The sequence below is a fragment of the Nannobrachium achirus genome (assembly GCF_963921795.1).
Source record: "Nannobrachium achirus genome assembly, chromosome: 2".
NCBI classification, from domain to species: Eukaryota; Metazoa; Chordata; class Actinopteri; order Myctophiformes; family Myctophidae; genus Nannobrachium; species Nannobrachium achirus.
The window spans coordinates 11,248,748-11,265,639 of NC_137811.1; the positions used below are offsets into that span (position 1 = coordinate 11,248,748).

General features: G+C 41.1%; 1 protein-coding gene across 2 annotated transcripts in view; it reads left to right on the top strand.

Annotated features, from left to right (window-relative positions):
* Positions 1 to 5,332: 5,332 nt before the first annotated feature.
* fam171a1 (family with sequence similarity 171 member A1) overlaps positions 5,333 to 16,892 on the top strand; it is a 293,547-nt gene continuing 281,987 nt past the window's right edge. For both annotated transcript variants that reach the window (XR_013962944.1, XM_080746672.1), the window contains exon 1: positions 5,333 to 5,763. Coding sequence is in view for 1 of the 2 variants with exons in the window: in XM_080746672.1 (XP_080602798.1) it covers positions 5,661 to 5,763 (103 nt within the window). In the remaining variant the exon portion in view is untranslated. The remainder of the gene's footprint in view (positions 5,764 to 16,892) is intronic.

The window sequence follows — 16,892 nt, forward strand, 5'->3', positions numbered from 1 at the left end:
CAGCTCTGCCCATAGGTCTGGTGGTGAGTAGGGGTTACTTAGCTCAACCTTCGTCTCCCTCTCCTCGACCCATCCGCTCTCGCCCTGAGCCCCAGCCTCAGACAGGAGGAGCAGTAAAACGAGTAAAGCCCCACAACCCATTCTGACACAAGTGAATATAGGTATTGTGCAGAGCTGCCTTCTTATACTCAACCACAATCTAAACAAACAGTGGATAACATCATTGGAAAGTTACTGTGCAACCTGCATACTAAATAAAGTCAAGGACCATCTGAGAGATATCCAACATCTGTGGTACGTGATAAGAGTGGAAAAGGTCCTGGAGAGCGAGTGTGAATATTTTTTATGTGATCAGCTGTTGCTATAAAAAAAAAAGAGACATGTTCTAGGGTTGTTTTTATGGTGGTGGTTTGTACTTCACTGAGTTTAAAGTGTGCATTGAGATGTTCAGATGAAAGAAATTATCACTTAAAAATAGAGTGATATTCCTTCAATAAACCACAAATGTTTTCTGTACCTAGGGCTGTCACGATTATGTCATTTTACATGGCGATTAATTATCACTCATATAATTGCGATTAACAATTTAATTGTGTTTTTGTTGTTGACAATTACATTTCTTTTTGGCTTTTAGGCTTTGAAGTTGCACATGGTAGATATACATAACCTAAATATACAAAGACATTACTGACATATTTGACAACTTTATACTTAAAAAAGAACATTGATAGTGTAAATAGCCGATCTACAAGCTCACAACGCGTCGCATTGCGACGCGTTGTGAGCTTGTAGATCTGCTATTTCCACTATTTTTTTTTACTTTAAAAGAAATATCTGAACATTTTTCAACATGGAAACGATTATGACGATTATAAAAAATAATCGCGATTATGTCAAATAATTACGATTAGATGATTATGTAATAATTGTGGCAGCCCTATCTGTACATGCACATTCTAAAAACTAAAAAACTACTGTCTGTATCCAATATTGATCTTATAAATTAGCAAAGGTAGCCAGTCTAAAAGATCACAAATCATTTAGTTCTTATTGGAGAATTTTAGACATGTGATTATCAATTATTATTAGTTATTATTGCAATTGATTGAATAGATTAGTTTGATTAACTGTTGCACCCCTAAAGAGATTGATTTTCTTCCCTTCCTTCTCTCTCTCTCTCTCTCTCTCTGTGGCTCTCTCTCTCTCTCTCTGCAGATTGAGGTAGGCCTAAAGATTTATAAATTAGGTTATCTTTCAACACCATCCGAGTGCAATTGCAATCACATGTTGATTCATATTCTAAAAACATACACTAGAGACTTGACTAAAGCCACTTTAAATAAAACAACAAAAGAGTGTTGAGTGCAATCAATCATGTGACTGGACATACGGTTTTCATCCTATCAATAAATATTCTACCAGTAAGACTCCCTAATCGGGAGATAAGCGACCGTTGGTCGCTTATCTCCTGTCACACTGCTGACATCAGTATGACATCACACCGTACACAAATGACCCTTATATAAGACCGGCATTATCTACCGACAGATTAGTAACAAGATGTCAAAATCGTTGAAGGTTGAATCTCCAGATATGGAGATAACCAACACATCACTCCATATATGGAGATAACCGACGAATCTCACTAAGTCTGACCTCACAAGCCCCATATTTGGACACGAACAACATATAACTCCATATATAGAGACATAGCTGCTGACATCAGTATGACATCACACCGTACACAAATGACCCTTATATAAGACCGGCATTATCTACCGACAGATTAGATGCAAGCAGGATCTCGACTCTGACACAACTCATCGGCTCATAAGCTGGTTCTCCCTCCATATATGGAGATAACCGACGAATCTCACTAAGTCTGACCTCACAAGCCCCATATTTGGACACGAACAACATATAACTCCATATATAGAGACATAGCTGCTGACATCAGTATGACATCACACTGCTGACATCAGTATGACATCACACCGTACACAAATGACCCTGACGGCACACACCAAGCAGTGTGATGTCATACTGATGCGGAGATATGAAGGTGTGACGTGTGACCGACCGACCGACGGACGGCCGGTGGAGGTTTTGATACTAAACTGCGACCTGACGGTCGCAATTATAAGTGTTACGTGTCATGTCTTGGCATGCACTTGTGTGTGTATGTTTTCTCCCCCCTCTTCTTGTCTTTCTGTCTCTGTTCTCTCATACTGTAGGTCTTCCATGACTGGCTCCTTCATCTGCCAAGCCTTGATGCGATTGGTCCATCTATCCAAACAGCAAGTGCACCAATCACCTGGCTCCCATTGCAGTTTGTACCTTTTCTCCTGTCACTCTATCTGACCTCCTTCTTATTTTGACACCTGTCATTGTTTGTTTTGTGCCCAAACCCAGTCTGGTTTGTGTGTCTTTTTGATATCTTGCGAGTTAGGATTACGTTTGGGTACCCTGTCCACAGTAGCCTGGGGTTCCAGACTGCAATACCAACGCCTGGCCGTGGTGGTGGAAAAACAAAGTGTGTGAAAGAGGCTGGCAGTGCCAGGCTATGTTCACAGCACACATACATGTAGGTCACGCACAGTAAATGTTTTACTGAGGTGCTTAATAAAATCCCATAGGCATAGGATTCCATAAAACAACCACTTTCATATATTAAAGGAGCACTCTATGAAGCCAATCCTCACAGCTTTATTCCTCACATATGGGCTAAGTAAACACCAGAGCTCATTGTATATACTGACAGCCAGTGGTGTAAAGTAAGTAGATATATTTAATAAAGTACTGTACTTTCTTCAGTATTTACAATTTAAGACTATTTTTGGGCCATTTGAAAATAGGAAATAACATAATGTGTACTTATGTTAGGTAACATTAAACAATTAACTATAAGAGACTAGTTGCTATTATGTTTATGTTGGGATGTAACAGTACCACACTGCTACAGTATAGAGGAGTAATAGTGGTAATTAGTGAATAGTTAAATGCATCAGTTTGTTTAGTTAAATTGATTAGCATAATGGAATAATGCAATACAATGAATTCCATTCCAAGTCCTAACCCTAACCCTGACAGTAAGTGGTATACCTCAATGTTGTTATTATTATATTACAGCTATATAGAAGAGACATGTACTGTAGATTATGAACTGGTGTGCATGTTATGTTAACAAGCTAAACTCTGTAGTACATTACTCACTTGCCCTATTCAAATAGCCTAATTGAATGAGTAGCCTATCCCCCTTTATTGCAAAAATAACCAAATAACCTTCTCAAAAGTAGAGACATGTTTGCATTTTGGTCAGTGATTCTCAACCCTTTTAATTTCACTGGATGGCCATGTTTGATATGCATTAGGCAACTGACATAATGGCGAGTGTACACATACAACCAAAAGGACCCAACTATTAATCTTATTATTGATCATATATTATCATTAATACTAATGGTACTCATAATTATTCACCATTTAGCAGGCCTCAAGGACCCATGAGCCATTGTTCTATGCATGGTGTTTTTGACTGTATGCTGGGGGCTGTGAGTACTGAAACATTTGGCTGCAAGGACCTTTCTTTTCTTGTCTCTCTCCCTTTCAGCTCCACCTTACTGATATTGATAACACAACCTGCCCAGCATCACATACTCCTCCTTCTCACAGACCACTTCCGCTTCCATCATTACTGGCTGTGGGGGCAGGGCGGAGAGTGAAAACCACGTCTTGATTCTTGAAGAAAGAAAGTCCTTTGATTGATGACATTTTGAGCAAACGCTGTTCATGACGACTAACTGTTCTTTCTCTGACAGTGGGCAGGTTCTCCCGTTCTCCCACAAAAAGGTTACATTTTTAATGTTTAATGCTATTGGAAGTGTCCCGAATGTCCTGACAGTCAGTCCATGCCTGGTTAAGGACACCACTAGAGGTGAATTAGCCTCGTAAACCACCCCCCGAAAATAGGCTGGGAACCACTTCTCTAGGTCTTCAGTGGCCCCCTGTCATCATTTTACTCAGCACCCTCAAAAACCTCGCTCCCCCCATTCTCTGACCTCCTCCATCATCTCGCCCACTCCCATTCCCAAAGGTCTGGTGACACCAACCTCCTGGTGTGGTCCCCATGGACCAAGCCACTGAAACAGGGTGGCAGGGCCTTCTCATTTGCTGCCTCCTCTGTCTAACCCACATCAAAGCAGCCCCTCCCTCTATCATTTTAAAATCCATCTCTTCAGACTCTCCTTCCTTTTTTTCCATTCTGTTTTTCACTTCTATTTTTACTCTTTTGAGTCCTCTTCCCTAGCTCTTTTAATTATTTTGAATAATAAAGTTAATTGTTTTGTAAAGTGTCATTGAGTATCTAGAAACACAGTACCTATATATTCTCATTATTTGACCCATTATCCATATATGTGGCAATATGTATGTGTGTAGCACTTTAAACCAATGTATGCACTTTTCTATGCTGCTGGTAATTTGTCCCGTTGTTATGGTGTGCTGCTACCCTCCTTGTTCTGTCGTATGTTTTACTTCTGAGAGTGAACCAAGACAAATTCCTATCCTTTATGTTGACATGTCAATAAAGTTATTGAATCTTGAATTGAATATTGAATATTAATATGGGGGCCGGACCTTCCTTGACATGTAAACATTTGAGAACCACTGGAGTAGCTGACCACTTGCACCCTTGTGTCAGCCTAGGCTTGTTAGAATTGTGGTACCAGAATTTCCCCAGTAGGTGTCGCCCATGCACCGCAGACGCCTACTGGGAAGGTAGCTTTGTGCAGCAGCAGGGAAAGCCGCCTGTTGGTGATCTGCTGGCGGGGCATGTGTGTAAAATGTGTGTGTAGCCTATAAAGTGTGTGTGTGTCAGTGGTTCCCAAACTTTCAGGTCGAGATCCAAAATAGAGATTAGACGTTTTCCCGAGACCCAAACTAGAGAAAACAGCATATCTACATACTCACGGCTATTTTCACTATACTTGAATTTTGATTTTATATCTAATTTCTTAGATTTGTTTGTTTGTTTTAAAATGTCAAGAATTATCACAAAAAAAAATATATAGACCTATATATACAGATTGTTTGTGGGTAAAGAAAATGTGAATCTTGCTCGAGTAGTGACCCATAAAAAAACGTCATGTGACCCACAAATGGGTCCCGACCCAGTGTTTGGGAAACAGTGGTGTGTGTGTGTGTGTGTGTGTGTGTGTGTGTGTGTGTGTGTGTGTGTGTGTGTGTGTGTGCAGTTCCCTCCCCCGACCCTCCTGGCCCTTTTACTAGTCCAGCGCTCATCCACACACACAGAGAGAAAGAAACAACCGAAAAAGCGGCTGGATGTGGGGGTGATGCCAGACAGGACGGTTCCCCCTCCAAAAGAAAAAAGAAAACCACAAACCCCATCATCTCTCCTGGAGAAGGAACAAACGCTCGGGAGGAATAATGTCGTCCCACTACCTGGTGGTCCGTGACGGACGAGCAGCGGAGGAGTCCGTGTAAAAACTAAACACAACAAAAAAGAAGTTTGTTACGAGGAGGAGGAGGAGGCGGATATAACATCTATTTTTTATGGGTTTTTGCTGCTACTTTTTCGAGAGTTCTCGTTTGAAAGAAGACGAAGGAGAAACGGGGAAACAAATCACACACAGCTGCAATCAATGATGATGATGGTGATGCTGCTGCGCCTGCTGCTGTGTGTTTTGGGATGCGGGGTGTCCACGTCCCTGTCCAAAAGCCCGCAGGACAGCCAGGACGCACAAGGTAAAGACAAGACAAAACACGAGAACACGACTTTATTCAACGTTAAAACGTCCCAAACGTGGACATTTATTGTCCTCCTCCCTCCTCTCCCAGCAGGGCTAGCGTGCTAACTTTTAGCTGCGTGCTACATCTGCGTGCTAACCGGGAGTGGAGTGGAGGGGAGGGGGATACCATTTAGTCCAAAAAGACCAGATCTACAAGCTGTCAAAGACCCCCTGGCAAACGTGGAGTGTAGTTTGTAGGTCTGTTATATTTTTTAAACCGGCGACACCGCGGTACTGCGGGTTATAAATTAGGGTTTTAACTTTTTTGGGCCGTTTTGATTTTAAAAAAAGTGAAAAAATTGGCTGCCATTGTCTATGCAAGTTATGGCAAATGAGGTTGGAAACGGCTGCACTGATTTTTGAATTCGGCTAAGTTTGCATTCAGCGAAACAGAGTTCTCTCTCTCTGTGTGTGTGTGTGTGTGTGTGTGTGTGTGTGTGTGTGTGTCCATGCGTGCACGCATGTGGTAATGTTATGACACCTGAATGATAAATAATGTAATTTTTTATCTCATATTTCTAAAACACAAAAGCATGTAGCCTACTCTCAAAGCCCCCAGCACTAACCCAGTGGTTCTCAACATGGGGGTCTGGGGCCCCCAAGGGGTCCTTTAGTTGACATTCAAGTCTTATCAAGTGGGAGCCTGTGGTGGCCCAAATGCAACTCAAACTGAAGGTCCTTGAAATTCACTGCCCTAATACATTCACATTCAATCATGTATTTCATCATGTCCACATAAGATAATGCAATACAAGGACACATATTACAAGGTGCTGTAAAAAGTGTACAGCCAGCAAATCTCATATCTTCCACACACCCTTCAGGGGTACAAGTAACAGCATCTCACACACACGCACGCACGCACGCACGCTTTGGAAGGCAGTATTTACAACTTAGGCTTCTAATGCAATCATGAATGTGACATGGCTTTGTTTACACATCTCTTTATTCTCCTTTTAATTGTGCATGCATGTTTTAGCCTTGGTTGTTGTTTGGTTTGAGTTGCTTTGGCAATGCAACACACATGTTTTATCATGCCAATAAAACCCCTGTTGCATTGAATTGTTTGCAGTTCACACTTCACAGTAGTAGAGAGGCCTGTGGAAGCTGCGTGGAGTCAACAGGCTGCGTTGACAACACCATCACAGACAAGACAGTATACAGGTTTAGATCGGTGGTAAACCGTCTCCTTAGCGTGAGTGTGTGTGTAGGTTACTGGGTGGATGGGTAGGTAGGTATACTATGTAGTCTGAACATGAGCTGCAATACCGCTGGTGACCAAGTGGCGCTGTTGCGTCACACATTCATGCCCACTTCAAACTTGGGGTTAGATTTCTTTTTTCAGCCACTCCGGCCCGGGCCGCCTTTTAATTCAAAATGTTTCTCTCCTGCTACTTTGAACTCGTTCTAATCCTCAGACCCCCCGCCCCCTCCCTCTCTGTCTCTCTCTAATTCAATTCAAAGGGGCTTTATTGGCATGAGAAATCATACATTTACATTGCCAATGCAATAGTGGAATGACACAATCAAAACAATGAACTAATGTCTCTCTCTCTCACACACACACACACACACACACACACACAGAGAAGAGAACAGGGTAGCTGTGTTCAGATATCAGATAAAGCTCTGGTCCTGTAGTGTGTCTTGTGTTGTTGTCTGACTTGGACCAGACGTAGCATTGCTTAATACAGCTGGAATTTGTGTCCTGTCCTCATAACTATGTGACTATCAACTTCTCTATGATGGCTTATTAAGGCCTAGAGAAATGCTGCCCAGTGCATATTCCGCCCGGTGCAACTTTTGTTTATGAAGCCTAAAGCTAAACATAAATGCAATTTCTCTTCATTATCAACGACAGAAACACAATTAAATCGTTAAATCACAATTATATGAGTGACAATTGATCAAGTAAAGTAAAGTATGGTAAAGTAAAGTCAAGTAAAATGTCATTATCAACGCAGATCCGACGGCCCTATTTAAAAGGCAGTATCGGGATCATTGAGGTTTTATCATGTTCCCACTAGGACTGTCAGAATGATTACGGTACATAATAGCCTGATTGCAATTATTTGAGTTAATAGCAATTATTTTGCATAATCCTCAGAATGGTTTTCATTCATCTGTATAAATCTGTTTCAAACATTTCAAAACAAGGAAGACAATTAGGAAATGTCAGATCTATAAGCCCACAGCCAATGTCCCAAGTTTGCTGTGTTGAGGTAGCAAACCTGTGAAAGGAGACCTTGCACAGTAGATGACAGATGGTAGCTGACAGAGTGAGAGTGTAGGGGAGAGACAGGAGAGAAGGCTGTGATGGAATTCCATCCTGTCCTGTACTGGGCCAGCGTGTGTTTCCGGGATGCCATGTACTCTACTAGTCATGCTTGCCAGGCAGACAATGATCACAACCATTGATCACATTCACCACGTGATCGATGAATTCAAGATGACACAACACAGCTGCACAGCACATTGTATATCAACCTTCCTTTTGTTCTTTTTTCCTGGTTTTAAGTATATTTATTTCTTCCTTCATCCCCTCCGGCTTTCTACTACCATTTTCTTCAACTATGACGTTCAGTTTTGTGTGTGTGTGTGTGTGTGTGTGTGTGTGTGTGTGTGTGTGTGTGTGTGTGTGTGTGTGTGTGTGTGTGTGTGTGTGTGTGTGTGTGTGTGTGTGTGTGTGTGTGTGTGTGGTAAATATGTAAAGCATTTAAGAGGGGGGAATCCCCACATTTTGAAGAATGCATTTCTATACTTGCGAGGGCCCCCAGAAGTATGGCAGAAAGTTTTAAATAGACCTTTTGAGGACTATTGTTCCGATTCTCCGAAGAGAAATGGATGTAATTATTTTTTTATATAGCCTTACACAACCCCTAAACATTGAGGTTTAGGCGGTTGAGATAAGCGTTATGCCTTATTTATACTTTGGTGTATAACACAGGCTTTAAAGGGGTAGTTCACCCCCCAAATGTCCCCCCCCCCCCATCAATTAATTACTCGACCCATTGAGACTTGAATGAATTCATGGATATATTTTGGTTTGTCGCATTCCCTAAGCCAATAATTTGAGGAGACACTTTGTGTCTCCATAGGGAACAAAGCAGGCTCTTTGTGTCTCCATAGGGAACCACTGCTGGTCATCAAATTAGTGGCTTAGGAATGCAAAAAGAAAAGTCTCCATGGGATGAGGAAACAATTGGAAGAAATGTATCTTTTGGGTGAACTAAAAATGCCCCAAAATGGTAAAATTGGAAAACAATTGGCGTCATAATATTTTCACGTCCTCACGAGTATAGTAATACAAACGTGTGTGTGCTTCTCCAGAGACATGGGTTAGCCTACATCGTCTCCGACAGACAGACAGACAGACAGACAGACAGACAGACAGTATTGATCTTTTCTCACTATACTAACTGCTCATATTAATGGTACCAGCATGACACAGCAACAGTCTTGACTCGTGACTGAGAAGTTGAAGTCCTCTCTGTAGCGCAGCAGTGTCTGGGTGTCATTCATCATACTGTCATCTTGATGGTCAGTGGCTGACTGAGCTGTTTACTGAGTCTATACACCGCTGAGAGCTAATTGATACTTGGTGTTGACGAGGCGACGCGTAAATTAGCCAAAATAAGGGAATTAATCTCCCATCCAATATCCTTTAAAGCATGGGTCTTCAACAGGGGGTCCGGGACCCCTAGGGGTTCTCAGAGTTACTACAGGGGGTCCTCCAAATCTTTGGGTGATAGAAACTTTTTTTCTCCTTTTTTATAATAACCACTTGAACCCTAGCATCCATATTCTGAGAACTTTAGACAAAAATAGCAGATCTACAAGCTCAAGCGCGAGGCGTTGTGAGCTTGTACATCGGCTATTCTCGGCAAAGAGCTTTGGTGTAGAGGGGAAAAAGAGCTGACTAAGTCCAGGGTGAAAGGTCAAGTTTATTAAGTATTAATGGTTCAAGTGGTTAAATATTTTAAAACACAAATTGACATGAATCCAAAATACACTGATGATTGTGCTGCCAAACATTGAAACTATATGGAATCTATAAAGAGGTTGTGGGGGTCCCTGCTCCATCTCTCAACTAAGGGGTCCTTGGCCTGAAAACGTTGAAGACCCCTGCTTTAAAGCTTCATTATGTATGGTAGAGAGTAGAGTATGTTATGGCATATTTGGCTTATTAGCCAGGGATCCTTTTATATAAATAATGAACTAGTACATCTGCAGTGGTTGGTGCTGGTCTCTCTCTCTACTCTTCTATTGAATTAGCAGTACACATACTGTCAAGGTTACTGTATGTGAAGCAGAAAGATTGGTAGACATTTCTTTCTTCCTTTGTATGAAAGTGACAGTCATAATAGAAGTAGAGATGGGCAATATAATCGATATTGCAATACATCACAATTTTGTATTTCCCAATACTGTATCGAGTAGTCCAAGCTGTAGTATCACAATACCTGGATAAAAAACAAAAACAAACTCTTGTTCCATAGAAACCAATGATAGAAGTCCGGTCCTGACACTCCACTGCTCTAGATGTCTCTATACTATTAGCTAGTTCGCCTTCCTGTGATTCATCTCAATATATTATGCAATATATCACAATTTATATTGTGAATTCGTGATACGTATCGTATTGTGAGCTTCTTGCCAATACCCATACCCATCCCTAAATAGAAGGGTGTATGTTAACGTGACATGGCACTGACCACAGTGACTGGCACTCTGAATGCGACTGCTAATCCACAACAGCAAATAAACAGATTAAATTGTTGCTAACTAAGCTAGTAGTTTATAACACTTGAGTGATGCTGGCTCCAGCAGTGACTGCTTTTCTGTTGCCGACAGCTGTTCAGCTGTCAGCCTCTTGTTGAGAAGATGATGTGATGAATACTACAGCGGAGCCCGATTACATTTTTAGGTGTCCTAACTCCTAATATAGACCACTGATTATTTATTAACCGACATTTTGCATCAAAATGTACTTCTTGAATAAAGATTCTATTTGAGAACATTTTACTTATGAACAAATAAGTAAATATAAATGAGCATAAATAACTTTTAAATCAATAAATCATTGAAAATAATGATACGGCACACTGCAAGCTTGTAGATCTGCCCAGAATGTTTAAAAAAAACAAACATGATATATCAACTGCATATGACATGACACGCACCGATGTCAAGGGCAGCCAAATCGCTAAATGGATCAGATTTGTTATCGAGAAGGTGAGGATGTGATGGGTGGTAGGAACTAGGAATGTCAATGTGCAGTATTGATGTTTATTTCTCACAAACTCATCAGTAACCCACGGATGAGGGTGCGCTGTCAAACTCGAACCCCAGGATAACCTGTTTACATGCTGTCGTTTCCTGGATCATATCACAGTATTATTATTATAGGTACTGTTCCCACAGTTAAGTTAAGCCTGGGATAAGGACTTTACATGTACTTGCAAAGAAATAGTAATGAATATAGGGGGGTGGGGGGTCGGTGTGCATGCTGTATGTAGTCAGCAGTGTACTAGGGCTGTCACGATTATGATATTTTACATGACGATTAATTGTCACCCAAATAATTGCGATTAACGATTTGATTGTGTATCTGTCGTTGACAGTTACATTTCTGTTTGGCTTTTAGGCTTTGAAGTTGCACCTGGCAATTATGACACATAACCTAAATATACAAAGAAATTACTGACATATTTGACAACTTTATACTTAAAAAAGAACATTCATAGTGGAAATATCCGATCTACAAGCTCACAACGCGACGTGTGCTTGTAGATCTGCTATTTCCACTACTTTTTGAAAGTGTTTGAAACTACAGTATATTAACATGTCTCAACATGGAAACGATCATGACGATTATGCAAAATAATTACCTCAAATAATTGCGATTAGACGATTATGTAATAATTGTGACAGCCCTACGGTGTACAATTGTACAGTAGTGCATTGCGCTGATCACTCCCAACAGTTTGTGAGATTAGCTGGACACGCAGACACAGCCAAAAAAGACGGCTAAACTCCTGCAGAGCTAGGTGTAAAAAGCAACAAGAAATATATATATATAAAATTGTTTTTGAAAAATGAAAATCGATATTGGAGACTGCCATGGAAAACCTGACTTGTCCGTAGTGCGTACTGTATACAGTCAGCAGAGTACAGTTCTCATAGGCCTCATACTGTACTGCTGATGGTGTATTCTTCCCTGTTCAATGTCAAACGCAATTTGCCTTATTCAGCTGTTCAGATGAAAGACACATTCACGCCTCTTCAGTCTATCTATAGGATACTATAGGATTATTTCTGACACTGTTTACTCATATGTATCAGGCCCATGCAGAAGTAGTTCATATCATGTATTGTATAAACCACATTCTTTCATATAATGCCTATATAGCATGGTTCATATAGTATCTATTGTACTGCATCTCATATTTGGTCCAAGTGACCCAGAATACTGTTGGCTTTGAGCCTATGATGGTCGACCTTTTGTGCATGATGTTAGCCTCAAGCTTGGTCGGATGAACCAGGTCTTGAGCCAAGCTCATTCAGATAATGATTTAGACCTGGAATAGAACGTTGGTTCTGATAGGATGGAGCCTCATTCACCCATGCAACTGCAACCTTGGAAGTTATCTAAATTAACCTGTGGAGCTGGATCAAGAATAGGGATGGGACGATTCGCGATATTATCGTTTATCATGATAAAAAAACACTCACGATAATCGTATTGTGGAGATTAAATTTATCGTGATATCGTCCTCCGTCATGCACTGGGATCAATTCACCTTTTATTTGCCGAGCTGCATTTCTGGTAGCACTTAAACCCTCTGGTGAAAGGTACTTATAACATGCGTACTTGATACAGTCTTTTTTTTACTCTATCAAATGTCTTTGCCAAAAAAATAGCCGATCTACAAGCTCAGAACGCGTCGCAACAATAATCGTCACAATTGTCACAATAATCGTTATATGACATTTTCTTAGCATCCCATCCCTAATCAAGAATCAACTTTGTTGGCACATCACTGGTGGTTTACAGGTGTAAAGTGGGTCAAAGTAGTTTTCTGTGGAAGCTCATTTTGGATGAAAACAATATGTGGCTGCAATTGTCTGACTCAGTAGCAGCTGATGTGCAGTAGTGTTGTCACGATACTGGATTTTCAACTTCGATACGATATTTTGAAAAATTTCGATACTCGATACCATTTTCGATACCACGCAACCACGGAGAATTTAGTGCAAAAAAAATATTTTTATTTAAAGAAAAATACACAAATAGAAAAATGAACTATCAACTGTCTGGAAGAAATAACTACACTTTCTTTCACAGTAATATTTTTCTTTCACAGTAACAGTGAGTGCATGGCATGCATTGCACTTGTAAAGTAAAGAGGTAGTGTGCATATTCAAACCATACTGTAGCTACTCTGAGCTTTCAAGAGCTGAAACAAAAACAGTGCAAAATACTGCTACTCAGAGCTTTCAGGAGCTGCAAGTACAGAACATAGTCCATCGCAGCACAGCCCAAACACCAGCTCTTCATGTTCCAGGAGTCAGTTATAAACTGTAGAGTTAGTGCCATGAAACAGGATAAGGACCTGCTGGTCCATAGGTCCGTGGTGCATGAAAAGAAGGGACTGCCCATAAGACTGTCTAGGATTTCTGTTTTTATTTCATTGTAGAGGGCAGGGATTTCTGTGTCCATGAAATAATTACTTGAGGGAAGGGAATATCTGTGATTTAACTGTTTGAGAAGCTGTCGGAATCTAGGTTTCTCAACAGTATAAATAGGGACCTGATCCATGCAAATGTAGGTTGCTACAGCTCTGTTCAGCCTCTTGGCTTCACGTGAGTTGTCATCATACTTGGTCTGTTGTTCTATGGCATCTGTTAGTTTAGGCTGTGACTGTGTTGGTCTGGCTGCAGCATGTTGAGCTTCAGTCTGCTCAGCTTCTCTCTGGTGCTAAAAGAGAGAGAATATATTTTTTAGACTTTTTATAAACATGTAAGATTGTAAATTAAGAAATAAACCAAAGTATACATAAAAGTAAAGTAAACAGCATTAATTTCTGACCATAGTCAACTGTATAAGGCGCTCTACAGACGGACAGCGGTTGCCGCCGGGGCTCCCGCTTGGATCTGCGAGGACCGCGCCGCGGTGATACACAAACACACTCGCTCTTTGAGTAAACGCTGCGCGGTATTTCACAAAGATGAACACAATCCATCTCTCACCGCCCGCGTACGCATGCACAAACGAGCACGCTCGCGGGGATTTTCACGGGACTGCGCCCGCTCGCCTCGCCGCCTCTAAACTTCGCTGCGCGGACGAAATAGCCGCCCGCCTCATTGAAAATGAATTGCTAGGAGGCGGTGACCGCGTACCGTGTGCAATCCCCTTAATACAGTTTGTTTAATTTGTCATTTTAGTATTACAGTATTAAAAAGTCCTCAAATTGTCACTTTAAACAAAACTTTGTTGGTTTGTTTACTGTTGAGACCCCCTGGGGGTCCCAACCCACAGGTTGATAACCACTTGGTTACAGCGTTAGCGAGGTCCGTACCAGAGCCAAGTCAATGGAATCAGCTTGGTTTCTAATCACATATTAACCCATGCATCCGGTCTAAAGCCCGCCTACTCAAACTAGTTCCACTCCCTCCCAAACACATGCAAACTAAGAATCTTTTCCGTATCCTCTCCAGACCGGATATGCATAATGCAACAGCTATTGTTGGTTAGCTTAAAGCAATAGCTATTGCTAACAGGACAACAACGCACTCGTCAACAGGTTTACTGGGCTCGCGGGCCGAGTTTAATGCCAAGTTATACTGTTACCAACCTCTCTTAATTCTTTGTATAGATCAGGGTGTCTGTCCTTGAGATGCTTCGCCAGGTTGCTTGTGTTGGCTCCTTTGCACGGAACGTTTCTGTAGCATCTCCTGCAGATTGGCTTGGAGCTGTCCTTTGCCCTTCCGTGATCATCCGATTCAAAACCAAAGTATTTCCACCTATGATTTCCACACTTCACTCCTGGCGTTTTGTTTTTCGACCAACGTGGGTCGTTGTGGTTGTTGCGCAGATGCCATCTTGTGCTTTTAGCAGCGAGTAGTAGCGACGATACGCAGCAGACCAGCAGTATGTCCCGCGGCGGCAACATTACACGTGAAACAGTGCAGTGTTTACTAGAAGAGGGGAGGGGCAGAGGGGCTGCCTGCAGCATGTTGTGTGTGTGTGTGTACTGGCCTGGGCTGGCGCATGTGTGTCTGTCTGCTCCTCTGAAGTCAACCAACGCAAGCCGTACCGAACTGTAAAACGTAATATCGATACTACCGGTACTACGGAAAAGCCGTATTGTACCGAATGGATTTTTTTAGTATCGATATTTATCGATATACCTATATTTTTGACAACACTAATGTGCAGTAGACCTGACAGTGACAGTTACAGTAAGTCTGTGTAATGTCTGATTCAACCCAAGCGGCTCAATGTGTGAATGGATGGACCAGGTCATTGTCTGGTGAATTGGCATTGAGCAAGTGGGGGGGTTGATGATGCTTATATTGTCGAGGAGAGAGAAGCCTCCCCGGGTTGTTGGGAGCGAGATTCACTTTTATATACATCTCTTACAAGTAGTGGTTGAAGCAGTTGATTCATTCAGCAGGTTTTATTAGTAGTTACTAGGGCTGTCACGATATGACATTTTACATGACGATTAATTGTCACTCAAATAATTGGCGATTAACGATTAATTGTGTTTTTGTCGTTGATAATTACATTTCTGTTTGGCTTTTAGGCTTTGAAGTTGTACATGGTAGATATGACACATAACCTAAATATACAAAGGAATTACTGACATATTTGACAACTTACTACTTAAAAAATAACTTTGATAGTGGAAATAGCCTATCTACAAGCTCACAACGCGTCGCGATGCGACGCGTTGTGAGCTTGTAGATCTGCTATTTCCACTATTTCGGACATTTTTCAACATTCACGATTATGACGATTATGACAAAATAATTGCGATAATGTCAAATAATCACGATTAGACGATTATGTAATAATTGTGACAGCCCTAGTAGTTACATTTGAGTTGGAAATATTCACAAATTCTAACTTCCGTGATACATTTCCTCATGAGAGTGAGATGTTTGTAAAACACAAACGGTGCCTCTTTCCTGCCATAGTAGTGTGGCCAAAGATATACCGTACAATCATTTCAGATGCTCCCTGAGCATTGGTCTCTTTATTCAGACAAGTGTGATTCCTCCAGCTTGGAGGACTGCTCGTTTTGATGAAAACTATGTTATTTTGGTGACCTTAGTCTTTTTGAGCAGTTCTCCTGGAAGGAGCTAACGCTTCAACATCTGGCTTTGTCCGGAACACAAAGCGTGGCCTACATCTGGCCTACATTTGGCACGCAGCGCTCAAGGTTTTACGCCAAGGGTCGCATTCGCCAAGCTTCGTTTATAAAATGGCTCGCTCACTTCACACTTGGTGTGATTCTTTTTTTTAAGGATCCCTGGCTAATACGACAAATATGCCGTAATACATTATAATTGTCCTCTATAACTACAATGTAACATTAAAAACACCTTAAATATTTTATTTCTTCTACAAATAGCTGATCTTTCACTTAATAGGGAAAATGCCTGTCGCAAGTTGATGATGTCATAAGATAACACCATGTTTGATCTATCCCTATGGAATTTATGGCATGCATGTGCAAAAAAACGTAATACTTCCTATGGTTAATATGAGTATCAAATCAATATTTTAAGTGTGTGTGTGTGTGTGTGTGTGTGTGTGTGTGTGTGTGTGTGTGTGTGTGTGTGTGTGTGTGTGTGTGTGTGTGTGTGTGTGTGTGTGTGTGTGTGTGTTTTTGCACATGCATACCATGAATAGGGATACACATTTATGACATCAACTTGCAACAGGAATTTCCCCTATTGAGTGAAAGATTAGCTATGTCTAGAAGAAATAAAATATTTAAGGTGTTTTTAATTTTACATTGTAGTTACAAAGGACAATTGTAATGTATTAAGGCATATTTGTTGTATTAGCCA